Here is a 27,475-nt window from a genome sequence, read left to right as displayed (position 1 = left end):
AGCTGGTGTGGCTAATTTGTGCTTTCTCTCTTTTCAGTGCTTGCACCTCCTCCACCGTTGCCACCACCCATACAGGGATATGCCTTCAAACCTCCTCCTCGCCCAGATTTTGGGACTTCGGGGAGAACAATCAAACTGCAGGCCAACTTCTTTGAAATGGACATTCCTAAAATAGATATCTACCATTATGAGTTGGATATAAAGCCAGAAAAATGTCCTAGAAGAGTTAACAGGTAATCCTGTGCTTTGCTTTTTCCTCAGTTTGCTTACATTCTGGTTTTCATTTGGAAATTCTGGAGCCGTGTGCCTGTTTTCAGTGACAGCTCAGAAGATGTCTGTCTCTATTTGTTGTTTGTACTGATAGCTTCCAGCTTTGCATATCTGTCAACAAGCACTACTCCTCAGACTTCTTCTCCAACAGTGTCTGCCCCAACCCAGAGATTTAGTGCTAGTGGTCCCTTATTTTGATTGAACCTGTCAACTTCTGATTAAAGCCACTGCATTAACTCTAGAGGGGTTAGATCAGTGTAAACCAACTTGATAAGTAATATTTTTGGTATTGCTTGGTTAAATTTAGGAGTGCAATTGGCTGGCAAGCCCTTCAGTAGGGAGCTGGTGTTGCCAACTTGTTTTCCTGCCGTCACCTACTTAAAAGGGGAGGTAAAACCCATTTGTTTGTGCTGCTGGGAGAGGATCATGGAGGGAGTGAATTAGGTAAGAAGTTATCCTTCATCAGTAGATTCTATAAAAGGGAAAGTTATGCTCCTGAAACAGATAGGAAGATGAAAGCGTGGATCAGTTGGCAAAGGAAATAAGCAATTAGGTCCCATCTTTTGCGTGTGTGTCCTATTAGTCACAGTGTGGCAACCTCATTAACTTGAAAAAGAGCGGTGTTGCCAGAAGTGAAACCGAGAACAAGACTTGGCACTAACTCAAAACCACAAGTGTCATCATTGTAACTACCTACACATCTTGAGTGCAGAGTATCGGAGTGGTGTGTTTACACATCCAACAGCAAAAACTTTCCGTATTTAAAAAGGTCACATGGCTGGAATATGCAGTTATGAGCGAAGTGTGGAGTCCAAAAAGTCACCTGAAACTGGGGTTTTCTTGACCTCAATTAATGAACTGCATTGCATTATCCATTGCTGCACTAACAAATTTGCTACTAATGGTATTTCCATAAAGCTGCATTGCTGTACTTTGTTGCTGTTTTTTTCTAAGGCTGTTGAAAACTTTTAAACCCCTCCAGAACTGGGTTTAGTTTTAAAAGCAGATGTTGTATGTGAATTAAACTAAATTCTCTTCTTCCCCAAAGGTTGCCCTGTTGATACCACCAATGCATTCTCACTGCGTTGTAGTGCTAAAAAAAATAATAATTTGTGGTCCAGATTTTCCTAGTGAAAGCCATGAGAGCTTTGCTTTCACTTTCACTGATTATCCCTGCCTCCTGCTCCAGTCCTGGCAGCACGCCTGCTGCTGTCTGCAGATTTTTGTGCTCCTTAGCCCCTCTGGAAGGTGCAGTGCAGTGCTGTGCAGCTGGTCCGTGTTCCATGGTGTGTTTGCTGCTGTCCTGAGTGATCTCCTCTCTGTGATCCAGCATGTGTGTGCTTACTGCTCTCATCCCTACCCTTAGTACTGGGGACTCGGTACTCAAGAAATTGTAGAGAGCGTAATTATAAAGTAATTATAAAGCAATTTTCCTTGCTGAGAAGGCAGGTTATATTCTGTAATGAGTTGTTGCCCCACTGACAGCTTCAGACCTGATCTCCATTGTTAGGTTAGCCTCTCCTTGTGTTGTGGTATCAGGAGCAGATACAGATCTGCATGGTTCAGTGCCTTTTGCAGTAACCAAGGCTGTCATGAATACATTCGACAGTGCATGTTCCTCTGTACAGTGTGGGAAGAATACAAATTGGATTCACTTAATGAAGAGTATGTTTCATTTCTTCTTCCTTGAGCACTTTGTGCTTTTGTTACCCTGTAGGTGTACATGCACTCGTCAGTGCCTGCAGTTTTGCTAGCTGTGGCCTTTCAGTCCTGCACGTATATCTTTGTGCACGTATTTATGTAAATATATGTAGGATGCACATACAGTCCGGGACTAAAATTCATTTTTTCATCTAGACTAGTTTCTAGTATTTTTGTTATATAACTCAGATGCATACCTCCAATCAATACCTTTTATCATTACTTTGTGTCTTAACATCTAGAAGAGGTTGAGATTTTAATTTTATTTACGCTATTCCCTCGTCTGTGCTGGCTTCATTCTTCAGTTTTATTCTCAGATTACCTATGGCTTGGGCTGTACAGTTGGCTACACCATAAACAAGAGCTGGAGCAGGACTGGAAGACACCTAGCTGAGACAGCGGGCTGCTGTGCCAAATCTATGCAGTTAGGCTCAGTTTTTCTCATGTAGCAGAAGGTCCAGATCTGTGTTGGTAGATGTTCAGGATGGGCAATCTGGGGTTTTGTTCCCCACTGTCAGTGTCCTTAGTTTAATTTGTGAGGATTTGCTGGGACTTGTACAAGGCTCAAAATGAACTCCACTTGTGGTCACTTGTGTTCTTACATGCATGTGTGGTCTCTGTGCAGTGGTCCCTGAGGGCTGGAATTGGAATGTTAGTAAATCACTCCTTCTTTTAACTTCAAATGGAGAAAATAGTTCCACTTTTAATTTAAATGCCTCAAACCACAGCTGAGAAACACCACTGCTGAACAGAGTTTGAAGTGTGAAAACCTTAATTAAACGGAAGCGTTCATTTTCATGCAGAGCGATTTGCAATCAAAGCTTGCTCAGTAAGAAAATGGATTTTCCATTGCTCAAAACAAGGGTGAAAAATATCTCCCTCCTGTCCTTGAAATGGGCACTTGTTCAGTCAGACACTGTGGACTTGAGGCAGAAGCTACCGGGTCAAGTTTCGTTCATACTTCTCAGAAGCTGGGATAGGTTTCTTTTAAAGGACCTATCTAGTCTTAAAGCTTTGGGACAGGGCAAAGAAGTTGTCAGGTAAAACAGCCTTCACTCACTGCAGTGCTTCAGTGAGTTTGGAGTTTCTTCTCAGAATTTTGTGTCGTTACAGTATCTAACTCGGCTAATTTCCTTTCCAAGTCATGGTGAGTAAAATAGTCATCTGCAGCCTCACTGAGCTCGTTGACAGTGGTGCAGAGGAAACAGCGTCTTGTAGCTTTCCTTTCTGTGTCAGCTCAGCTTCTTTGTGCTGTTTTGCCCCTCAGCCATATATTCAGTAAGGATCTTCTAGGCAGTGTACTGCAAACCGCTGCTGGATTTGAGATTTCCAGCTGTGTGAGACACGTAGCCTGGAGGATGCCTGTCTGGGGCATTGGGACCAAAGGCCTTTGGCATCAAAGGGTGTTGTTACTTCAGCAGGCCGCTCATCTGCTGGTGAACTGGTTTGCATAACCAGCGTGTAAACACCGTGGTTAGACAAGCACTTTGGGAGTGGTTACATCATTCGTACAAACAGGGCATATTTCCAGCTGTGCCTTAATGAATGGATATGTATTTCTAATGCATTTGGATCTCTGTGAGTGCTGGTTTTGTTGCTTTTGTGGAAAAAATTGCACTTAAGTAATCTGTCTTAGTGTTATGCAGGAAGTTTATGCATCTCTGTCATCATAGGAATGTTGTGCTGGTGGAAGGCTGAGGCTGAAAGCCTGGGTAGTTGTATTTGGAAAGCCTCTCAGTCTGCTGAGCTTTGGCTCCATACAGAAGGTACTGTGGGGCTGGGGAACAGAAGACCCAGACAATACCGTGTGCCTTCTGTTGTGAGTGTGAGATAGCACCATCTTTTGGTTTGCCACTTCTGTTAAATCAGAGGAAACAGAAAGGCATCTGAAAAAGCTGAGAACAGCAGCTTTCAGAAAGTAGTTTAGTCTGTGAAAAGATTGCTGTAATTCAGATCAAACAAATCTTAGCTTTAATACCTAGCTGGAGACAGCCCTTTAATTTTTCTAACGCTTCTACTCATAAATACTAGTATTCATTTGCTATGTAACATCAAAAGTAAAAGAAGTTGAATTAATGGAGTCTTTTCTTCTTGTATTTTCAGAGAAATAGTGGAGCATATGGTTCAGCACTTTAAAACACAGATTTTTGGGGATCGCAAGCCAGTGTTTGATGGAAGAAAAAACCTTTATACAGCAATGCCACTTCCCATTGGAAGAGATAAAGTAAGTTTTAAACAGAAAACTTCAGAAAAGTTTCTGATTGGACCTTCCGGTGTAATATTTGCAGAGCTTTTGTAATAACTGATAGAAGTTGGTTTGTTCTTTTTTTTTTTTTTTGGTGTAAATCTTCTGCTGCATTTAGATTCCACTTTTCTTAGGGTCTTGTGATCTCATTGCCATCACAAAGGTCTCTCCCCTTTCCATATCCTTTCCTCCTTTCTTGCTCCCCACTCATGGTTTCTGATTTGAGGTGGATCAACTGCCCAAAACAGCGCATGCGTTCTGTGCTAGCAGTAAGGGAAAGGTAAGAGCACAATGAGGTTTGGGAGAGGAAGCATCCCTCTGGGAAGCTGATTTATTTATCAGCTGATTTATCTTGTCAAAGCCTACTGAAAGCTGACTCCTGCTGTCCACTAGTGGGAAGACACTCCTACATCGCGTGGTTGGCAGTATGGACCCTCCTCTCCAATCCTTTGTGATGTGAGAGTGAAACGGGTTTTAATTTGATAGGCGAACACCTACCGGCTGGGCACTGGGGCAGTTTAAGAGTGCTGTTTGCCAGCTCTTTACCTGTAAAATTAGCATATACTAAACTAATACCAGACAGAATTTTTGTGGCCTTGAGTATTTATCACCTAAATACTCAAGGGAACAGTCGTTCACTTGTAGTAGTTCCTGGAGGCCGTTATACCTTCCTGCTGTTGCTGCAAGGTGAGGCAGGTGCAACTTACAGAGATGGTTCAATCCTGTCCTTCCGAAGTTGACCATGTGAAATGAAAAGGAATTGTAGAGAAATATGGAAATTTGCTTTGTGATGCAGTTGGGAACAGAGCTCAGGTCTTTGTAAATGCTGTAGTGGTGTGCGGTAAAGTAGTTAATACTGATGTTCCGTGTCTACCGTTGTGTGCCTTATGCAGTGCTTGACATGATCTTGATCTACCCAAATCAAGCTCTTACTCTTATCTCTAAATTAAATTTCCCTTAAGTGTATTTAAAGTGAGAATAATTCAGTAAAGGTCAGTCTCATTCTTAATTGTTTTCCATTAACTGATTAGCGAATGTCTGGGAACTCTATAAATGAATCATTTAAGATTATTAGATACTTGTTTTTTCACTTTTGCATACAGTATTCCAGTTCATAGAGATTTGATGCATAGATTGCACGGTATTTGCTGAAGATAAAATGATATTTAACATCCGTCTGCGTGAGTGGTGAAACAAGGCCTTTGGATGCACACGTATAATGCCATCTGAGTTGTCTATGAAACTCTGCATAGAAAATGGAGATGAAAAATGATTTGTGGATGGAGAATAAAGAAACTTTGATAAAAGTAATCCTCTGATCTAGTGAGATTCACTGCATTTCTTGTTGTACATCCTAGTATCTGCTTGCTAAACAGGCCTCACCTCTAGATAGCTTTGGATTTTAAAACCCGTGTGTACTAAGTCATATGTGGTAAAAATGAAGTGTAGTGGCTGTCAGCAGGAAAAATGACAAATGTACTGGCAAGATGCACCCATTTATGACTTTCCTGCCAAGCTGTGTAGGAGCTGAGTTGTATTTGTTGCTTCTTAGGAAGCCTCCTCTGGAAGGAGCTGCCAAAAAAAGCCGTAGCAGGTGGGCTGCTGAAATGTCTGGCCTGTCTTTCCCAGTGTATACGCTGAGGAGCTGACCCCAGATCAGTGCATTTGAAATCTTTGCTCTTGCTTTCAAAGGATGGAAATTACTTTCAAGCCAGAAGTGAAGTTAAGGTGGTTGCTCTGGGATTTTTTTGTGTTCCTGAAAATGAATGTTATCTGCGTTTCACTAAAAGATGGCTTTGATTTTGTTAAATGTTTTGAGCGAGACCGGATGATCTAAGCAGAGCAGTGCTCCTTGCACGAGGTGTTCACTGTGCCTTAGCCTCACAGAGCAGTGGGTTTTAATGCAGTTCAGCACAAGATGGTTTAGGTCATTTCGTCTGTGTAACTGGCTCTCATTTAGGCTTGCTTCTAATGAACTTTCAGATTGTTCCCTTTTCCCATCCAGTACAGAACTTTAATATCTGTATTTCAAAGCAACCGAAGTTATTACCCTGTAGGAAAAAGCTAATAGAGAAAAACCTCAGCTGGTTGAAATCAGGTGTGGGGAAATTTAGCTTAATGAGGGAATTTCTTTTTGTGTGGAGCTTAATTGGTTTAAGCATTGTTTAAACCAGTATAAAGCTCGTAGGTATTAACGCTTTCGTCCAAAGTAATTAGATTGGGTTTCTTTGGGGGTTTCTGGCTGCTCTGTACAAAACAAATATAGCAGTTTTGCTGTGTTTAGGATCGTATTGAGAAGATTCGTGAATGTACCATGATTAATAGATGGTCCTTAATCTAAGTTGGAGAAAATCTTAATTTTCTTGCAATATACGTCAGTAATGGAAGAACTGTTGCTAATCAGAAGGCTGAAACCAATTTGTCAGCTCCTTTTTCCTGTTGCTTTTTAACTTAACTAACATACTCTGTCTTCATCTCATGGTGGTGGTGGTGGTTCTTTCTTCTTTGTCCTTGCTGATAACCTGCTTCTATTTTAACTAGTACAAACACATTTTCATCTCTTCTGCTCAGCCTTCCCTCTAATCACACCTGTTTTAATTCCTTCCTTATCATGCCTAATTTTCATTCTTTCACTCCTTCGTTTCTTCAGACCTTTCAGATCAAATAAGGACTACGTAAGTATTAAAAGAAAATATTTTCTTAATTTTTACTCATACAAAACGCGTAGAGGACACAGTCAAGGTATGAAGATAGGAGTAGTCTCCTAATGTATCTTTAAGCCTTTTTTTTCAACTCTTCAGTAGCATTTCACTCAGGTGAGATATTAAAGGAAGACAAACTGGAAAGTTGGATTAAAATTTATGTATTTGAGCAATACCAATGACTAATTTGGTTTTGAAAAGGCTTTAAAGCCAACTGTTAAAAAATGGGACAAATTCATTACTGTAAATTCTTTGTGACAGTTAAGCTAAATGTAGCGGGTACGTGGCCCAGATATCGCTCTGGTAACTGGTAGATCTGTCGAAGATAGCTGAGCCTATCTGTGTGTTAGGGAGTTATTACCTAAAAAGGGTAATGTACTTCACATTATGGATTATCTGCTTTTAAACTAAAGATTCAAGGTGTGAGTTGGACGTGGGGTTCAGGGAGGGGCTCAGACGTTGGCTTGCAGTCATGTAATCGTCGTAGAGATGCTTTAGCCCTGTGTTTAGCAGGGATGTGGATACAGCACCACAAATAGATCAGTTCTTCATCTTTTTCTGTACCATTGTGGTTAAGGAGCTTTGTAAATTGAGACCAAGGCGGGGGGGAAAAAGCCAAATAAGCGAAAAGAGGCTTTACAGAAAGCTTTCAACCAGTGTGAGCTGACAGCCTCCTTCATTTGCATGGCCTTTTTGGCAGGGTAAGTGTTCTGGGCCCTCTACAGATCCTGCTGTTACAGACTCTACTTTCCATTGCTCTCCCATGGCCACACGGCTCCTTCCTCTGCACAGCTCTTGTGGTGAATAACGTTTGTTCTAAGGGAAAGATGAGACTGCAGTATTAGTTTGGATTGTCTGCTATAAATTGTCAACTTGGTTTTTGGCTTATGGAGAGGCTGCTTGTGTTTGTTTTATCTTTGCTATTTTTTGACTGAAGGAGCTAACTGCTGTGAGAGAGCAGATGACTGCATATATTAGCTTGCTGTTACCACGTATTGTTTTCAGTAGCACTCTAATTACAGTTTGTCTGTGAAGTGGATGTCTTTTGAATTTAAGCAGTACACTCCCTAGGACAGGAAAATGCAATGTTTTTGTTGATATCCAACACAAGGGGCATTCTGATGATGTTATTTCTCAGTCACTCCTGCAAGTTTTAGTGATATTGGACAAGCTTTACTTGTAATTAGGCTAAGAATTGTTCTTGGACCTTATCTTCTTAGAAAGATGAGAAATCAGTGTTAGAAAATACCCCACAGCTAGAGTTATTCACAGCAACATTGTTTGTCAGTGTTTTTGGATGAATAATTCAAAGTAGGGCATAGCACAGTAAAGGAGTGTGCTTGTTTCCTGCATGCTAACATCACTCACAGTTGAACCATTATTTATTCTTCTGTATTAGGATATTAGTGTTTTTTTGATGTTTTGTGGGGTTTTTTTGAAAACTTAGTGGATTTTTCTCTCATTGAACTGCGTCTATAGTAGCACTGTATAGTAGCACAGTCCAATGCTGTAGAAAGAGAAACGTGAACAAGAGAAACATGTGAATCTTGGTAGGTAATGCCAGCCCACGTTTTACTTTGGGCGTGCTGAAGCTGATGTGAGTGTTGATGTGTTAATATGCGTTGGGTATCTGAAATCAGGTTATCAGATCTTCATGGACACCTCCCTGTTTGGATTCAAACACTTCCAAAGAGTAATTTTGTCTCAGACAGATAGATGCCAGCCTGGGAAGCGTACCAGTTTGCTGAAATGGACCTTTGGAAAAAAGGTAGCTGTTTAGAGGCTGTGTGTAACATATGCTGTTTCTTTATCGTTGCACTTTGTCTTCTCCCAGGCTTTACAGCATTATTCAGAGAACTTCATTACCCCCCGCTCGTTCTCCTCTCCAAACAGAAAGAATCATCTTAGTTTGTTGTTTGACATTGTTGCAGGTGGAGCTGGAGGTCACGTTGCCAGGAGAAGGCAAGGACAGAATATTTAAGGTGGCTATAAAGTGGATGTCCTGCGTGAGTTTGCAGGCGTTACATGATGCTCTTTCTGGCCGGCTGCCGAGCGTCCCGTTTGAAACCATCCAGGCACTGGATGTAGTGATGAGGCACTTGCCTTCCATGAGGTGAGCAGAAGACACTGGCGTTGCTGAGGAAATTTGCCTTAATATCTGAAATGCTTGGGCAGCTGTTTTAGTTTGGATGTACGTCCACAGCTCTACCACATAATAGCTACCTAGAACAAAGGTCTTTGTGGAGCCAGGCGAGGTGACATGGCGCTTTTCTGTTTATCAGATAATGGTTTTAAATGAAAAGAGGGGAGATTTAGATTAAATAATAGGAGGAAATTCTTTACTCAGAGGGTGGTGAGGCACTGGAACAGGTTGCCCGGGTAAGCTGTGGATGTTCCATCCCTGGAGATGTTCAGGGCCGGGTTGGATGGGGACCTGGGCAGCCTGGTTGGTAACTGTCCACAACAGGGGTATGGGAATGGAGCTTTAAGGTCCCTTCCAACCCAAACCATTCTGCGGTACGATATAAAGTGAGAAGCCTCAAACCTGGATACAGGTCTCTTTTTGCACTGAAAATTACTGAAAATTGTTCAGCATTGGTGTGGTCTGAGGGCTGGGGTGCCCTGGTAGCTCAGCTGTACTGCATCTCTCTGTGGACTTCTGAGAAGGAAACTCCCAGCCAACCTATTGCCCTATTCCTGTGTTCCTTCAGCACGTGTTAATCTCTGATTTTGTATATTACTGAGCTAGAGAGACATTAGTGGCACTAGGTACAGCTGTTTTTATAGGGGGAATAAATGCTTTAAAATGATTTTGTCCCAAGCAACGTACATGGCATTTGTAGTCAAACTTGAAACACTAGGTTTCTTTAAATCTGCCACCATGAAACAACTTGCTTAACACCACTGTTCAAACTAAGTGCAGCTGGAGAATAAAGAACAGAGTTCTTTACTGAACTTTCTCATTTTAAAGAACTGACAGATTTATGGAAATACATTTTAAATAGCCTTATATTGCATTGACTTTATCCTCGCTTTCAGGAAAAGAATCAATCAGCTTTTACAGTAAATAAAACAGCTGAGACAAATGATTCAAACATTTTTATTCAGAGAAACATACTAGCACTGGTTCTGATGAGTTTGATATTAAATGTGTAGTGCTGAATTACCAATGCAATCATTTTGATGCAGTCGAAAGATGCTTCAGAAATGCTTGCTAGATGAGTCGTTTACCAGAGCAGTGTTTCCATGGATTTCAGAGGAAGCCACGCACTAATAATGGGAGAGATTATTACAGGGTTGTTTATAGCTTGAAACACTGATGTTTCTGTGCTTTTGAATAGGCATCAATAAAGTCATAACTAATATAAATATTTTTTGCCTTCTGCTTTAATTTTGTGATCTGGATTTATCTTCTTTTTCAGATATACTCCTGTGGGGCGATCTTTTTTTACAGCATCAGAAGGGTGCTCAAATCCATTAGGCGGTGGCAGAGAGGTTTGGTTTGGATTCCATCAATCAGTCAGACCTTCCTTATGGAAAATGATGTTAAATATTGATGGTGGGTTTTATACGGTTCTCTCTTTTTCTGTCTCTTTCAATGGAAAGGCAAAAATTTGAATTCCTTCAGTTGTATTTATTTAAAGAAAATATTCCTCTGTATTTTTGTAATATAACTTCAATGTTTTTGTCTACAGTATCAGCAACTGCATTTTACAAAGCACAGCCAGTTATTGAGTTTGTATGTGAAGTTTTGGATTTCAAAAGTATTGAAGAACAACAAAAACCTCTGACAGATTCCCAAAGGGTAAAGTTTACCAAAGAAATAAAAGGTAATAAATATAACTGCTTTATTCTGTCTGCTGGTGTATTACCAACATATATTCAGAAGATTTTCTATAGCTGTTGACTATTTGGGAAGCAAATTACTACAGTGAACATACACTTTTCTTGCCTCTACGTTTGCTCAAAAAGCATTACTGGCATTTGTCTCAAGATTTTGACAGTTTCTTCGACAGGAAGCAAAGCTGGATCTGTTCAGATAAATATATAGCTTCAGACTTGATTGACTGGTGTGAAGGGTTAAGTGAATGCGTTTTGGACTCTGTGATCATAGAATCATAGAATTGCTCAGGTTGGAAAAGACCTTCAAGATCATCAAGGCCCAACCGCAACCAAACCATACTACCCTAACTCTAACAACCCACCACTAGATCATGTCCCCGAGCACCATGATCCTTAGGGATCCCTTACAACTTGTGCTACACTATGATTTACTTCTGAAGCAAGCACCTTTTGAGTTCAGATATGCAAATAAGTAAATTTATTTGAGAATGTGGTAACTACGCATGTGTGAGCCTGTTCCTATTATAGGGTAATTTTGATTACCTGTGTTCTTAATGAAAGTACTGCAGTGAATCCGTGAAGATGACACATTTCACTCCCTAAGGGTTGAGATAAAGTTCCTGACAGATGGGCTTCCTGAGAAGAGTTACTGGCTTGTGATTTATATAAGCTTCTCGTCCTTGACAAGCCTTCATTTCATTGTGTGTCACCATCACGTACTCACTTGATCAAGCGTCATGTCAAAGTTACTTGTGCACATGGCCATCTGAGAGCATCTCAGTGCAGCATCCCTTGTTATGTCAGTCTCCTTAAAAAAATTCATCTTCTCAAATGGCGATTGTTTTTCCATCCTGTGTTTAGGAATTAAATATCACTTTATTCTTTGTAAAGTGCTTCCATCACTAAATACGAGTTTCAATTAGAAACGCAAAAAATTTTTTTCACTTCTGTTATGTCAGGAGTGCCAATCTCAGTTTCGTAAGACGGTCCTGTTTCTAATCAAGTGATGTTAAATTGTTTGAAAACACTGGGATTTCACATTTGTTATTTCTAATTACCCAATCTTAATTTTCTTTGAAATTACTGATGGAAGTATTTCTGTATTCCAGATCTTCTAATACATTGGTAATGTAGTTTTACGTATTTAATATAGTTTGTACATGTATTCTTCCAGGAAGTATGTTCAGTTACTGAACTATGTATGCGATGACTGAATGAGAAACTCGTAGGAAGGAACGGAGCTTTAAGTGGTGTTCCTTGAATTCCTACCCATAACATTTCTGCTAGGAAGCCAAGGTCCTTCTGTTGTGGTTGAACTTGGCAGGCGCTAAGCACACACAGCTGTTCACTCTCTCCTCATGGAGCGGGATGTTTGGGAGAACTGGGGGGAGGGGGGCTGGGGGGGAAGACTTGTGTGTTGAGATGAAGGGATTTAATAGGAAAGAACAGGCAGACAAGACACAGTGACAGATGCACAGTGGAATTCACAGAGTCACAGAATTGTAGGGGTTGGAAGGGACCACTAGAAAAAATTAACCATCCACTTGGAACCAGCACACCTTCCTTCTTGATATGCTAGCTGAGAAGAGGGAAGTGAAAGAAAAACTCCATCAATCTGTCTCATACTGAAGGCAGCTTCTGATCATCCTTACTTCCGTGAAAAGTCTGTAAGATCATCTTGAGAACTTGTCTTTGGCCAACAAGTAATCTCCAAAAAAATTAAGAATTCTGATTTTGTACTGGTTGTGTTTTGGAAAAACAAAAGACACTATTGCCAGCTTTTTTTCCATAAGGATTTTGAGTTTTCAAGAAGAAATAATGATAGCAGGTTTGCAGCAAAGCTAGTTGTAAATTGAAGTAACATTTAAATGAAAATACTGTGCTGCAGACTTCAGAGATACTTGCAAAAATGTGGTATTTATGGGTGGCTTAGTAGTAGATGGCACTATAAGCCCTAAAAAATTAGGTGGGAAGGCTAGTGCGCTTAGCAGGTTGTTAGCACCTTTGACAGATTGTGTAAATAATGCAGTGTTACTCAGCAGCAGCATGAGTTCATACCTGGGAACAGATATATATGGAATTTTTATTTACAGCCCCCTCTTTTCCATTCCCACACATTCAACTTCCTAAATGTAAATAGTCCTCCTACACCTGTTTCTGTCTGAATGTGAAAGCAGCATAAATGAGAAGTCTGTATTTGAGCTCACGTCTGAGGTCAGTGATAGATCTGAAACACTTCTGTACACGTAGCTGTGTTGTGCTGATTTGAGGGGGAAATTTATTCTTTAGGTGGGGAGAGTTCCACTACTATGGTTAGCTTTCTGTCTGACAGCTCTTGGCTTTCAGGTGGGCTCAGTTTCTGTACAGGTGGGGATTGCAACAGATGTTTGTCTTTACTGAAGCCCAGCTGCCTCATTCCCAGGGTTTGTTGCACTGTCTGGAGGTCTCACAGACACTGTGAGTTTAGGCATAATATTTAACCATGGTTTTTATTCCACGCCCTTTTTATCCTTCCACCATCCCTGACTTCAGTAGAGAGGGAGAATTAGAATTAACTGAATATGTCCAGCTTTCTTTCAGCTCTCATGGCTTTAAGGTTTTGCCTTGTTTCTGAAATTCTTTGTTGAATTTTGGCTGAATCAGTTTTGTGTGGTGGGTGTTTTTTTTTAGTTTTAAAATTCTGAGTTGTTTTTTTATAGTCTTCAATTCTCAAAGAACGCACTAAATAGTCGTTAGCTTTACTACACAGTCTGAGTAGTCTTGTTTAGTTTTATGGGAGCTGACAGCTTGATTTTGAAGAAGTGGTGATACATGTTTTCCAACTTCTAGGTCTAAAGGTGGAAATAACACACTGTGGACAAATGAAAAGAAAGTACAGAGTGTGCAACGTCACCAGACGACCAGCAAGTCACCAAACGTAAAGTATTTTGCTACTTCTTAAGTGTGTGTTTAATTTTATGCTGGAATAGTGTCTTCATAGAATTGCTCAGGTTGGAGAAGACCTTCAAGATCATCAAGTCCAACCACAACCTAACCATACTACTCTAACAACCCACCACTAAATCATGTCCCTGAGCACCACATCCAAACGGTTTTTAAACGCGTTCAGGGAGGGTGACTCAACCACCTCCCTGGGGAGCCTGTTCCAGTGCTTAACAACCCTGTCTGTCAAGAGGTTTTTCCTGATATCCAACCTAAACCTCCCCTGGCGCAACTTGAGGCCCTTTCCCCTTGTCCTGTCACCTGTCACCAGTGAGAAGAGACCAGCCCCGCTCTCACTGCAATCACCTTTCAGGTATTTGAAGAGAGCAATGAGGTCTCCCCTCAGCCTCCTCTTCCCCAGACTAAACAGCCCCAGTTCCTTTAGTCTCTCTTCGTAGGGCATATTCTCCAAGCCCTTCCCCAGCCTTGTTGCCCTTCTTTGGACCTGCTCCAGCACCTCCAAGTCCTTTCTGTACTGAGGTACCCAAAACTGAACACAGTACTCGAGGTGAGGCCTCACCAGTGCTGAGTACAGGGGCAGGATGACTTCTCTAGTCCTGCTCACCACGCCATTCCTGATCCAAGCCAGGATGGCGTTGGCCTTCTTGGCCACCTGGGCACACTGCTGGCTCACATTCAGCCGGCAGTCCATCAGCATACCAAGGTCCCTTTCCGTCAGGCAGCTTTCCAGCCACCCCTTCCCCAGCCTGTAGGGTTGCCTGGGGTGGTTGTGACCAAAGTGCAGGACGCAGCATGTGGCCCTGTTGAAACTCATACAGTTTACCTTGGCCTATCAGTCCAGTCTATCCAGGTCCCTCTGTAGTGCATTTCTACCCTCTGGCAGATCAACACTCCCTCCCAACTTGGTGTCATCTGCAAACTTACTGAGGGTGCACTCAATCCGCTCATCAAGATCATTGATAAAGATGTTGAATAGAAGAGGCCCCAGCACCGAGCCCTGGGGGACACCGCTTGTGACTGGTCACCAGCTGGATTTAACTCCATTGACCACAACTCTCTGGGCCCAGCCCAGAGAACTGATAGCTACTAGGATCACCTTTCTGGCCCTTCTTGAAGATGGGAATCACATTTGCTAGTCTTGAAGTCTTGACTTCGTTAGTGAGCTAGGAAGAAGTTGTCTTGCAAAATGGTACTTTGGTCAATACATTTAAAATATACCTCAAAGTATTTTCCCACTTTTGTTGTTTCTTTTGTTCTGTTTTTATTTTTTAATGAACTTAATGGCATTTCAACCACTCCTTTCATTTTAGATCTGTGCTTTTTTCCATTTTATTTTCTGGATTTCTTCAACACTGGGAGAACAGAACACCCTGTTGGTAGCATGGTTTTGCAGGACTATTGAGCAGCAAAGTGGTAGCAGTAGGGATAAGATTCTTAAACTGGCTTATTACCATTGCATTTTTCCCTGGAAAAAATCTTTCTTTATAACCACCAAAATTTTTTTTATCCCCAGCAAGGGTTTTGTAGGTAGCCCTAAGTAGGCAGGTATGTTACCCAATGTTAAGAAAGCAGTGTAAGAAACAACACTGATAACAGACTTCACAAGAAAATAACTCATCAGTATCTTAATATGTTATTTAATTGTTTGGACTTAATTTCCTATCTCTTCAAGTGATGCATTTTATTAACAAAGGGACCATTTGTGCCAACTTGATAAAAGCATATGCAAATGCATATGCATATATGGAAATATATTTGTAATGTACAGAGAAACGCATTTCTGAAACGCTGGTTGGGTTTGTGTGCCCCATAATAAGCTCGCAATTTTCTGTGCGTGACATATCATGAAATGAGTACTGCAGGTATCACAAATAGCTAGGAGACATCAATCTTTGCCTCTAAGGCACTCGTTCTTAGAAAATTTAATTGGTAGCTTTAGGTATCGAGTTAGAGAAATGCCTTCTGGGGTGTTATTTAATGATGTGGTAGTGGTAATGACGTACTCGTGATTACAGAAGTAAACTGGCATCGTTTAAACAAGATGGGTTTAACCTCCAGCAAACTTAGCTTGTGCTAAGAAGTGAATTGAGCAAGCGTGGGAAAACATTTTAGCTAAATTAACGGCTTATTTTCATGTTTGATTTCCCATAGATTCCCACTTCAGCAGGAGAATGGACAAACAGTTGAATGCACTGTAGCTCAGTATTTTAAGGACAGGCACAAATTAGTTCTACGCTATCCTCACCTTCCATGTTTACAAGTTGGACAGGAGCAGAAACACACGTACCTTCCTCTTGAGGTCAGTAAGCTTTGAGATAATACTGTATTCTGGGGATGTGGTCAGAGGATGAAAAAAAAGCTAAGCTGTTGACGAACTGTTTGGTGAGTAGTCAACTTGAGAAATTGTGTAAAGCAGTCGGGGGGGAAAAAACCTCAAAGTTGCGTTGTTTTTTTTTTTTTTTTTTAAACTTTGTGTGGGGTTCTTTTAGGTGTGCAACATAGTGGCAGGACAAAGATGCATAAAAAAACTCACTGACAATCAAACTTCCACTATGATTCGAGCAACTGCCAGGTCAGCGCCTGACCGTCAGGAAGAGATCAGCAAATTGGTAAGTGCTCCCTCAGAAATGAGGCAAGAGTAGTAGATTTTTTTTTTCTCTTCATGTTAGTAGGTTCTAAGTAGTTTGTGCACCACAAGCAGGTTGTTGCCCAAACACAGTTATCTCAGAAAAGCTTAGATTTGATTGGAAAAAAAAAAAGTCTTCTGTTTCTGCAAGTAACATCTCGTTCCTTTGAATTCCAGATGCGGAGTGCGAGTTTTAACACTGACCCTTATGTTCGTGAATTTGGGATGATGGTCAAGGATGAAATGACAGATGTGACTGGTAGAGTCCTGCAGCCTCCCTCAATCCTCTATGGAGGCAGGGTATGTGGAGGCACAGCAAAATGGGACTGCTTTGATTACTAGCTGTGATAACTTTGAATTGCTTTGTGTGAATGATGCTGAATGTAATGGGATCGTAGTCATCATTGGTGTCATGTTTAACATTTAGTATTAATTTTAGAAGTCCTTAAATTTTATGACCATGTTGTTGATAATTCTGCCTGATCCTGATTAGGGAGAGCACTCTTAATGAACTATATCCTGGCACAAGAACAGAGGGAGAAGATGCTTAATGGCAGATAAGTGATGGAAAGTCAGAGTAGGGGAGGTACTGCCTTCAGCCAGCACAACTCTTTACAAAGTGAATAATCCAATTTTTGTTTGCACTGAAAAACAGTGGTCGTCGTTGTTCAATACAGCAGACATCATGGTAACCTGTCTAAAATATCAGCTAGATGCTGATACTTATTAAGGTAATAAAAATGACCGGAATTACTGTAGTCCTCATCTTGTATACCTTATCTTCCATCTGTAATGGGGTAATCCATCACAATGATGTTCACATGATGGGATTAAAAGGATTGCATGTGTCAAAATTCAGTAACTCGTCACCTTTTGTCATCTCTTGGGTCTTTTCTGGAATTGTGTGAGTGGCACCGAACCAGTATTTGCCTCTGCTCACTGATGTGTAAAATATTGATAGCACTTGAATTAACTAAATGACACTTGGAGAGTTCACTGAGCAGTTGTAAAGTCACTGTAGAAACGTATATTCCTGTTAACATTACATACTATGAATCTCTAACTTAATCCGTGCATAATTTCTGATTGCTGTTAATTGGTATTACCAAAGAAAATCATCAACAGCAAAAATAAGCAGTGCCTGCTTCACATAATTATTTTTCTTAATAAGCTTTATTTTTCACCTGACGAGCAGACTGCCTCGTTGCAGTGATAGGATGATCTTTATAAGACAGGATAGGTGTTTGAGCAGTAGAGAGAGCTCAGACAAGAAATAGCTTGCTAGTAGGAGAGAAGCATAACTGGCTTTTCTTGGTATGAATCATTTTCTGCATTAACGTGTTTTGTTCTTTCCATGTCCAGAATAAAGCAATCGCTACACCAGTTCAAGGAGTTTGGGACATGAGGAATAAACAGTTTCACACTGGAATTGAAATAAAGGTTTGGGCCATTGCATGCTTTGCTCCCCAGCGCCAATGCACTGAAGTGCATCTTAAGTAAGTGTAATGCATAAGGTGGTGATTTTATTACTTCTTATGGATGGAAATAGACTTATGTCAAACAAAATATATATTCTAAACATGGCAGTGTCTCTTTAACACTACTTCTGATGCTCTGTCTCTTTTGAATTAAATGATCTCAATGACAGCATAATAAAATCCTCAAAATTAGACTTGCCAAAACCGACCTGTACTGTAGGGCAGAGTTCCTACCACAGTGAGGCCTTGGGATTGAGTCTGAGATGGTCAGAATGATGTAATGGAGTGTATTCATCACTGAGCGTTTATTTAGACTAAAAGCTAACTCGTATGTTTTAACCTGGTTGTATGGAATGGAATAATTTGTGTGAAACTTATCCAAAAGGAATACTTTAACAAGTAGTCCATCTTTTGTCTCCAACTTCCTGCCCAAGCCTGGAGGCACAGCAATGTATATGTTGGTACACTTACGGGATCAGTAGAACTGCTTCTTTTGTTGACTTGGAACGTTTAAATGAAACTTTCAGATTAGAGTTCTCTCTCTTTTTTTTTTTTTTTTTTTGTCACAAACAAGTGGAAGGTCATTGTTAAAAGTGGTATCTGCCATCCTTGGATCACAGAATCAGAGAATGGCCTGTTGTTGAAAAGGACCTCAAAGACCATCTAGTTTCAACCTCCCTGCTGAGTGCAGGGTTGCCAACCACTAGACCGGGCTGCCCAGAGCCACGTCCAGCCTGGCCTTGAATGCCTCCAGGGACGGGGCATCCACAACCTCCTTGGGCAAACCTGTTCCAGTGCGTCACCACCCTCTGAGTGAAAAACTTCCTCCTAACATCTAACCTAAATCTCCCCTGTCTCAGTTTAAAACCATTCCCCCTTGTCCTATCACTATCCACCCTCGTGAATAATCGTTCCCCCTCCTGTTTATACGCTCCCTTCAGGTATTGGAAGGCCACAATGAGGTCTCCCCGGAGCCTTCTCTTCTCCAAGCTGAAGAGGCCCAGTTCCCTCAACCTTTCCTTGTAGGAGAAGTGCTCCAGCCTCTGATCATCTTGGTCGCCCTGCTCTAAACTCGTTCCAATAGCTCCACGTCCTTCTTGTGCTGGGGGCCCCAGGCCTAGATGCAGTACTCCAGATGGGGCCTCACAAGAGCTGAGTAGAGGGGGACAATCCCCTCCCTCTCCCTGCTGACCACTCCTCTTTTAATGCAGCCCAGAACACAGTTGACCTTCCGGGCTGCCAGTGCACACTGCTGGCTCATGTCCAGCTTCTCATCCGCTAGGAAATCATGGAAAGTGTGCAAGCCTGTGTAGGTGGATTTATATAGTTCTTTTGCACACTGTTTCTTTCCCTGCATGCATGGGCAGGTGCAGCTTTTAGCTGCCTTAGCTTAGCCAGTGACTCGGCTGTTCTTTGTCAGGTGAATGTGGGTTCATGGTTATTCATCACAATGGTGTTGCCATAATGATGTTCCTTTAGATGATTTGCCACGTAGCTTGGGAATGTTTCCCTGACAACTGGTGAGGAAATAGTGGAAATGCTACCTTTTACGTGCTGCTGTGTGTTTACATCCTTTAGGACTTTCACGGAGCAATTGAGGAAGATTTCCAGAGATGCAGGAATGCCAATCCAAGGGCAGCCGTGCTTCTGTAAATATGCCCAGGGAGCTGACAGCGTGGAGCCCATGTTCAGGCATCTCAAGAACACTTACACCGGACTGCAGCTCGTGGTAGTAATTTTACCAGGAAAAACACCAGTCTATGGTCAGTGAGTGCCAGTCCTGAGCTTGTGTTTTAGTCACAGTTTCTTGTATTTTTTTCTGAATTATCTGAATGATGGAAATCTAATTAACTGCAAATTAAATTTACTCCTTTTCTTGTGCTGCACAATGTTTTTTTATTAATAACTTAATTCATTTCATTATTTTTGGCTGCGCTTTTAACTTGCTTTTCCTGTTGGGTGTATTTGATATGAGTTTTGTGAGGAGAAAAGCTAAAATCAGAGCTTTTATGAAATGCATTAAACTGCTCTGCTGTTGATTAAAATGTCCTTACTGCAATTAGAATGCTGAAAGTTCCAAGTGAGCGAAGAAGAAATGAACTTAACTGCGTAGCTTTTAGGACATCTTTGCTTACTCATGCCCTCAGCCCTTGGCAGAAGGAGCTGAATGAAGCAGAAAGTCTTTGCCCATGGATTTTTCCTCTTGAAATGGGAAAGCATAAAAGCCAGGAATTTCCTGGGAGAAAACTCAGCAACTCTTGGCGACAGATTGACCGTTGGTGCATTTCACATGGCACATACACATAGTTTTAATTTTTTGAGACAAACCATGCATTTTGTTTTTAATTAGCTCTTCCTGTACTGCTCCTTTTCCTCTCCTGCCTTCCTCCTTTTATAGTTTACCCTGCCTAACAGCAGCACCATGAACTGCCATCCACTGTTTTCTCCCATAGCTTCAAGGGCTCCTATCTCAGCCTGTATCTACCATGCAGCTGCAGAATTGTCTTCCCTCACCCCATCCCATTCCCCACACTCACCAATTTAATGTAGCAGAAAATATGTTCCTAACTCTTACTTTTCCAAAGATTACCTGACATAAAGTCAAAAGTAAGAGAGATGAAAAAAGAAGCTGCAACAAAACAATGCTTTTTTTTTCTTTTCTGAGTTCAACCTTGCAAAGGAAGTTGCTTGTCTCTAATTTGGTCAATTGAAATACAGTGCAGAATGACATCTTGTGCTTTCCCTGCTTCGCATTTAGAGGGGATGCTTTCTTCTTTCTAACCACTAAGAGGATGTGGTATCATTCCCATCTACTTTCCTTCTAATTATCTTTAATTATGGTTCTCTGTGTTCCTCTAATCATTGTCCTTCTCCCTGTGTTCCATACTCCTGCATTTCCTATACACATGGCCTTGTCTCTTCTTCATACTCTCCTCACAAGTCTCTTTTTATGCAAGTCAGGATTAAGGCAAATGAGCTGATAAACCAGAAGGACGTGATGTTCGTGCTTGGCTGAATGCTAGCACGTTGATACCCGTTTTGAGTTACTAGTGCAGCATTTAATGATGATCCTAATATTATCTGTGTTACCTGACTTTATTTGCCAAAAATTTTTCCACAATTTTGTTGGCGCACTATAATTCTGACACTGCAATTCATGTAATTTAAAAAGAAAAATAAGCTGCCAGTGCCTTTGGTTACATCTAGGACCCAGGTGCTGTGTTGTCAGCTGATGGAAGCAGTAGAGAAGGAGGATTTGTAGAGAGCAGGGTTGGGTCGGGGAAGTAGGTTTTTTTCTTTGCATTTAAATGAGCGCTGAAACTCGAGGTGTCAGTAATCCAAGGGCTGATGCACTGGTCTGTAATATAGAAATAAATATATCTGTATCTTTTCTGTTTTGCAGCGGAGGTGAAGCGCGTTGGTGACACGGTGCTGGGGATGGCTACACAGTGTGTTCAGATGAAAAATGTGCAGAGAACAACACCTCAGACTCTGTCTAACCTCTGTTTGAAAATAAACGTCAAGTTAGGAGGTGTAAATAATATTTTACTGCCACAGGGAAGGTAAGCCATCCTTCACAGAGGAGAGCGTTGTATTGTAAAGGGAATATGCATCTCATAACTTCCTTTTTCCTAGAGCCGATGGCAGTGTAGTCTAAGTGAATCTTTAGTCAGGCTGTCTTTTGGCTTCTATGTGGTCCTGCAAAAGCTGGGTTACAAGGAATGTAGAGGAATGCTTGTTTCAGTTGAAGCTGGTTTAAAGGCAAATTTATATTGCAGCCTGACCACTGAAACTGTATGGCTTTCATTTGAGTGAAAAAAGTCTTTTGTTTTTGCACTCAGTTTTCAAACAAATAGAAAACATCTTTCATAGCAGTGTCCTCTCTTATAGTTTGTGTTCAAGATTGTTCATCTTGGTGTACATCTCAGTTTCAACAGACATCAAAAATAACAGAAACTGGGAGCAGAAAACTAATTGATTTCTAGGGTTTACGTTGCTATTTCCTAATAGTGTTACAACGAATATACATGCCCGTGCACTCTTACTAGAGTTACTTTAATCAAAGAGAAGCGTTAGGTTTCTGCTAGAGTGAAAACAAGCATTTTTTACAGTCCTTGTATTTCAAGTTGTAGAGAGCCCATGGAGTAACCTGCTGCATCGTTCTTAGGATCCCATTTCAGGGAAGTAAACACTCTGTTTTGCACAGATAAGCAAGTTTTCACTTCACCATGTTTAGGTTAGTCAGATGGCAGCTGCTCTAAAATAATCCAGCGAGTTCTTTGCAGGAGGGAAAACACGTTATCGGAGGGGGGGGTATATATTTCATGTGTCTTGTTAAATTCTCTCACGCTAAATATACTCAGCTTTGGTAATGCACTTATTTGAGAGTCTTCTACTGAAGCAGCTAAAAGATACACTTACGGAACCAAAAGGGAGAGAGATGCATGCTGTCTGAGCAGTTTTATGCTGCTTTCATAGCCACATGTTCTCTGTCAAGTGGCATGTAATAAAACATTACAGCAGTAATATGGCCAGCAAGTTGAATTCTTCTCATCGTACTGATACACTGTACATTCCTGTCAATGGAGTTAAGTAAAGAGGGAGATGTGAAACAGCACAACTGTACACAATGCCTGAACGCTTCAGATGAGGGCATTTTGGGGTTTTTTAAATGGAATGCTTGGATCATTTTGTTGGTTGTGGTGGTAGGAGTAGAGCAGCTTTTTATTTGTTGAGCTGCATGATGGCTGCAAGCAGCTATGCTGTTATAATTACCATCAAATTTCTTTTTAGAGGAGGCCAGAAATATGTTCAGTCTGTCTATGTAACCATTCTCTACACATCCACAAACACACACAAAATTCTGGTGCCCTGAAGTCTCCCATTTAACATTGGTTTGTTAAGGAGTAAAGTCAAATCTTAACACTCCCAGCGCAGTGTTTTGGTGTTCTACTTTGATGCAATAGACCAGTATCTTAACTTCAGGGTTTAATTAAGCTTGGAAGTATGGCTTAAAAGTTGTGCTTTTAGATCAGTAGCTATGATAACAACATTTTTTTTGTACTTCCTTATTAATGCTGTCTTTTCATTTGGAGAAAAAATGGTAACCTTTTGTATATGTGTGCAGTTCTTCACTTTTCTCACGTGGCATTGGATACTTAAGGAGCAACTTCTCATCCTTCTTTGTGTTCTAATTAATGGAAGATGCGAGTCTTCAGGTTTAGAAAAAAAAACAGATTTTTTGCTCCTTATGAAAATCAGCAATCAATTATTTAAAAATATGCCACGGCGTTTTGTATCTAGCGTGAGAAGTTTGGCTGTGACTTCTAAGAATTGTCACAGTACAAGCGACCATCTCATCAACTGTAAGTCATTGACTAATGCATGGCAAGAGTATAACCTGCTGTTCAGTTGATGTCTGATGCACTTTACGAAGCAGAAATGTTGCTGCTTTTACAAGTGTGCTTTGTCTCTATACAGACCACCAGTATTCCAACAGCCTGTCATATTCCTTGGTGCGGACGTAACTCATCCTCCAGCTGGAGATGGAAAAAAACCCTCCATTGCTGCCGTGAGTACATGGTGTGGTTCACTCCTGCTTTCTCCACTGTGCAGTTATGAAGCATTTTATTACTCGCAGTTCTTATGTGGTCCATTTATTTCGGATTGCCCAGTTACAGCATTCTAAATTATTTTTCTGCAGAATCTAATGAAACTTTGGAGAGCTTGCTCTGCTACTAATTATGTAAATGAGTGCATTGTGTTGTAAAATGCCTGAGATGCTAATACACTGAGGAGCTATTCTATTAGCTGGTATTTATCAACCTGTAAGAAGCTGACGCATGCTGAAATTTGCTTTTTCTACAGTTAAAGATATTAAGAATTTAGCTGTTGCTAAACAGAAATGTGTCTGCTTCAGTTGTGGTTTTGGGGCAATTCAGGCTTCCTGATCATAGAATCATAGAATGGCTTGGGTTGGAAGGGACCCTGAGGATCATCAAGTTCCAGCCTCCCTGCCACACGCAGGGCCACCAACCTCCAGATCTCCTACTAGACAGAAACTGCAGTAATTACCTTAAATGTAGGGTGCTCTGGCTTATTCAATAACAAAGATCTTTGCTGGCACTATGTGCAGCGTTTGTCTTGGGCCTGACACTAGTACTGAATAAATAGACAAAGCAATTACTTCCAAGTTTGCTGTGATATTAAGATGCTTATTTTTGTTTTTCCAACAGGTTGTAGGAAGCATGGATGCTCATCCCAATCGCTACTGTGCCACCGTTCGGGTCCAGCAGCACCGCCAAGAAATCATCCAAGATTTGGCTGCCATGGTCAGGGAGCTGCTGATTCAGTTCTACAAATCAACCAGATTTAAACCAACTCGTATCATTTTCTACAGAGATGGAGTTTCCGAGGGGCAGTTTCAACAGGTTACACATTTCATTTTGAGATTTGCATTCTGTGGTTTTCTGGTACTAGGTGTAGTTTTATGTAGAAATGAACATCTACCAATTTCGTGTATTCCGACCAAGATAAGTGGGGAAAATGTTTTCATATAATTAGCAGAAATCCTAAATAATTGCTTTTTGTTCACTGCACTCAGCTTTTTTTCAGTTCTTGTTGATCTCTGTAGCTCTGTAAGTGACTTCAGAGAGCTGGGAGAAAAGCATGCGTGTGAACAATTCTGGATATGATCCCTTTTACTAGCTTGAAAAATAATAAGTCTGTTGAATATTCAACAACCTAATTACATGTTCATTTGTATTTGGCAGTTAAAAAGATTTTGACATACAGCTTATTAGTCTGAGCTGGGGAGTTAATTTCTTCTCATTAAATGAAGAAACTGAGGTTTGATCGTGCGTGCTTTGACATCTCATGACTCTTGAGTGACAGTGCAAGAAGGAACATGGTATGAGAGTAAGCTGGTTTTGTTTTTATCACACTTCTTTATGCTTATGATTCAGGTTCTCCATCATGAATTGCTGGCTATCAGAGAAGCATGTATTAAACTAGAGAAGGATTACCAGCCTGGAATTACATTTATAGTTGTGCAGAAAAGGCATCACACCAGACTCTTCTGTACAGATAAAAACGAACGGGTATGTTCTTGTTGTGACTGGCAGGTATCTCGATCGCAGCCAGATTGCTTATGTGCTGTATGGAATCATAGAATCCTTAGGGTTGGAAGGGACCTCTGAGGGCCATCTAGTCCAGCTGCCCTGCAGAGAACAGGGACACCACAGCTAGATCAGGTTGCCCAGGGCCTGGTCCAGCCTCGCCTTGAAAGTCTCCAGGGACCATGGGATCAACCACATCTCTGGGCAGCCTGTTCCAGTGCCTCACCACCCTCACTGTAAAAGACTTTTTCCTTATATCTAACCTAAATCTACCCTCTTTGAGCTTGAAGCCGTTTCCCCTTGTTCTGTCACCACAGACCCTGCCAAAGAGTATGCTCCCTTCTTTCTTGTAGCCCCCTACATGAAAAAGCTCCCCTGTATGATGAATTTGTCATTGATTAGAGAACTGTGTGATGTAGTGGGTGAAATAATTTGATTTGGCTGTATTGAGTCAATATGTTATTTTGTATCAGTGAACATCTCAAATGGTTTTATGAATGCTTTGCAGTCACTGCTGTGGCTCTTGCAAAGTACATGTGGAAGTATTTTACCCTTTCTGGTGGGGAGGAGATTCCCCAGGGCTAGGATGGTGTCATTTCTGGAAAAGAAGAGTTCCCAGCTGCAAACCTCTGTTCAAATACATGTTTTTTCTTCTGTTGTTTTTCTTGCTGTTTAGAATCTCTGTGTGAACATTTGAAGCCTGGTATACTTCAAGGCATTACTTAATTACTCATAATGCTGCCATAAAGGTGGTTTTGTATATTGAGAACATGGTAAGATGGCAGTGAAATTGTTTTAAGGTGAAAGGTATTTCTACATTTCCAACCGCAGATTGTCCTCTTTCAGGTTTAAAAAAGACAGGTTAGAGAGGAATAATCTGTCACGGAATGGGAAGGTGAAAAGCAGATAGAATCATAGAATTGGTCAGGTTGGAGAAGACCTTCAAAACCATCAAGTCCAACCACAACCTAACCATACAACCCTAACAACCCACCACTAAATCATGTCCCCGAGCACCACATCCAAACGGTTTTTAAACACGTTCAGGGATGGTGACTCAACCACCTCCCCGGGGAGCCTGTTCCAGTGCTTAACAACCCTGTCTGTCAAGAGGTTTTTCCTGATATCCAACCTAAACCTCCCCTGGCGCAACTTGAGGCCCTTTCCCCTTGTCCTGTCACCTGTCACCAGTGAGAAGAGACCAGCCCCGCTCTCACTGCAATCACCTTTCAGGTATTTGAAGAGAGCAATGAGGTCTCCCCTCAGCCTCCTCTTCCCCAGACTAAACAGCCCCACTTCCTTTAGTCTCTCCTCGTAGGGCATATTCTCCAAGCCCTTCCCCAGCCTTGTTGCCCTTCTTTGGACCTGCTCCAGCACCTCCATGTCCTTTCTGTACTGGGGCGCCCAAAATCAGCTGTGGGAAGCTCTTTCTGCATTCATCAGAAAAGCTCATTATTATAGATAACCTTAAGGAAGACTTCACAGCTCATCTCTTTTCTCTCTTTTTTTCCCCTCTATTGTAGAGACACTTCAGATTTCATTTTCTCCTGCTCCCTTCTTGACTTTCTGCTTTTTACAGATTCTTCTAAAATGTTTCTTGTCTTTACTGTAAATCTGAAAAGGAAAAAAATACGATGTGCATTAGTAAATTTGCGTATACTGTTCACACAGGTTGGAAAAAGTGGGAACATTCCAGCTGGTACCACAGTGGACACAAAAATCACCCATCCGTCAGAGTTTGACTTCTACCTGTGTAGTCACGCTGGTATTCAGGTACAGCATTTTGCATGGGGTGGTAACTTTCAGACCTAGCACTGGCTGTTGGTTTTGTGTTGTTTACCCAGCAGGCAAATCATACAACCTTTTTTTTTTTTTTTCTGCTTTTTCCTGTACTGTTAACATCTAAAAGAAATAACGAACATGAGCAGCAGGAAGCAGGCGCCGTGCTCCTGGTTTACTGTGTTGAATTGCTCCCACGTAACTTTGGGGAAGAAGTCAGTTCTGTGGCAGTTCACCCTCAGTGGTGGCAATATAAGGGGATGTTTTTGACGTGCTGATACAGTGTGTGTGATCTGCCCTCAGGGAACAAGCAGACCTTCGCATTACCACGTCCTCTGGGATGACAATCGTTTCTCTTCAGATGAGCTGCAGATTCTTACCTACCAGCTGTGTCATACGTACGTACGCTGTACTCGATCTGTTTCCATCCCTGCACCAGCATATTACGCGCACCTGGTTGCCTTCAGAGCCAGGTATCATCTGGTGGATAAAGAACACGACAGGTGAGTTTGCATGGCTTTGGATTACTGCCGAATTTGTGAGGAAGCAGGAAGGAAATGGGCTTCTGGGATCAGCAGCATCCTTGGTTAGCAGTTGGAGGGCAGACTGCTTGGTTTTCTTCCAGTGAAATACAGGGGAGGAAGAGGTTATGTTCACGTATCCCTCTTTGCTGTTTTTTCCATTTCAGAACTTGGGTAATGTTTTAAGGGGAATTAACATTTGACCATTCTGTTTAGAGGAGATGAGTGGTACGAGAGCCTTATGTGTAA

General features: G+C 41.4%; 1 protein-coding gene across 5 annotated transcripts in view; it reads left to right on the top strand.

Annotated features, from left to right (window-relative positions):
• The window catches only part of AGO2 (argonaute 2, RISC catalytic component), a 55,672-nt gene that overhangs the window by 16,644 nt on the left and 11,553 nt on the right, over nucleotides 1-27,475 (top strand). For 3 of the 5 annotated variants that reach the window (XM_021387139.1, XM_021387137.1, XM_021387140.1), the window contains exons 2-18: nucleotides 38-233; nucleotides 4,075-4,195; nucleotides 8,847-9,031; nucleotides 10,341-10,477; nucleotides 10,614-10,748; nucleotides 13,591-13,678; nucleotides 15,856-16,003; nucleotides 16,194-16,313; nucleotides 16,508-16,630; nucleotides 17,693-17,826; nucleotides 19,387-19,571; nucleotides 21,212-21,371; nucleotides 23,290-23,380; nucleotides 24,045-24,239; nucleotides 24,774-24,908; nucleotides 26,598-26,699; nucleotides 27,009-27,208. In XM_021387139.1, coding sequence (XP_021242814.1) covers nucleotides 38-233; nucleotides 4,075-4,195; nucleotides 8,847-9,031; nucleotides 10,341-10,477; nucleotides 10,614-10,748; nucleotides 13,591-13,678; nucleotides 15,856-16,003; nucleotides 16,194-16,313; nucleotides 16,508-16,630; nucleotides 17,693-17,826; nucleotides 19,387-19,571; nucleotides 21,212-21,371; nucleotides 23,290-23,380; nucleotides 24,045-24,239; nucleotides 24,774-24,908; nucleotides 26,598-26,699; nucleotides 27,009-27,208 — 2,455 coding nt within the window. Of the gene's footprint in view, nucleotides 1-37; nucleotides 234-4,074; nucleotides 4,196-8,846; nucleotides 9,032-10,340; nucleotides 10,478-10,613; nucleotides 10,749-13,590; nucleotides 13,679-15,855; nucleotides 16,004-16,193; nucleotides 16,314-16,507; nucleotides 16,631-17,692; nucleotides 17,827-19,386; nucleotides 19,572-21,211; nucleotides 21,372-23,289; nucleotides 23,381-24,044; nucleotides 24,240-24,773; nucleotides 24,909-26,597; nucleotides 26,700-27,008; nucleotides 27,209-27,475 lie in introns of those variants that run through there. The other 2 variants (XM_021387138.1, XM_021387141.1) reach the window with 2 other exon arrangements.

This window comes from Numida meleagris, chromosome 2 (genome assembly GCF_002078875.1).
Source record: "Numida meleagris isolate 19003 breed g44 Domestic line chromosome 2, NumMel1.0, whole genome shotgun sequence".
Classification (NCBI taxonomy): domain Eukaryota; kingdom Metazoa; phylum Chordata; class Aves; order Galliformes; family Numididae; genus Numida; species Numida meleagris.
Note: the sequence above shows the minus strand (reverse complement) of the source record. Positions and strands in the feature narration are given on the sequence as shown.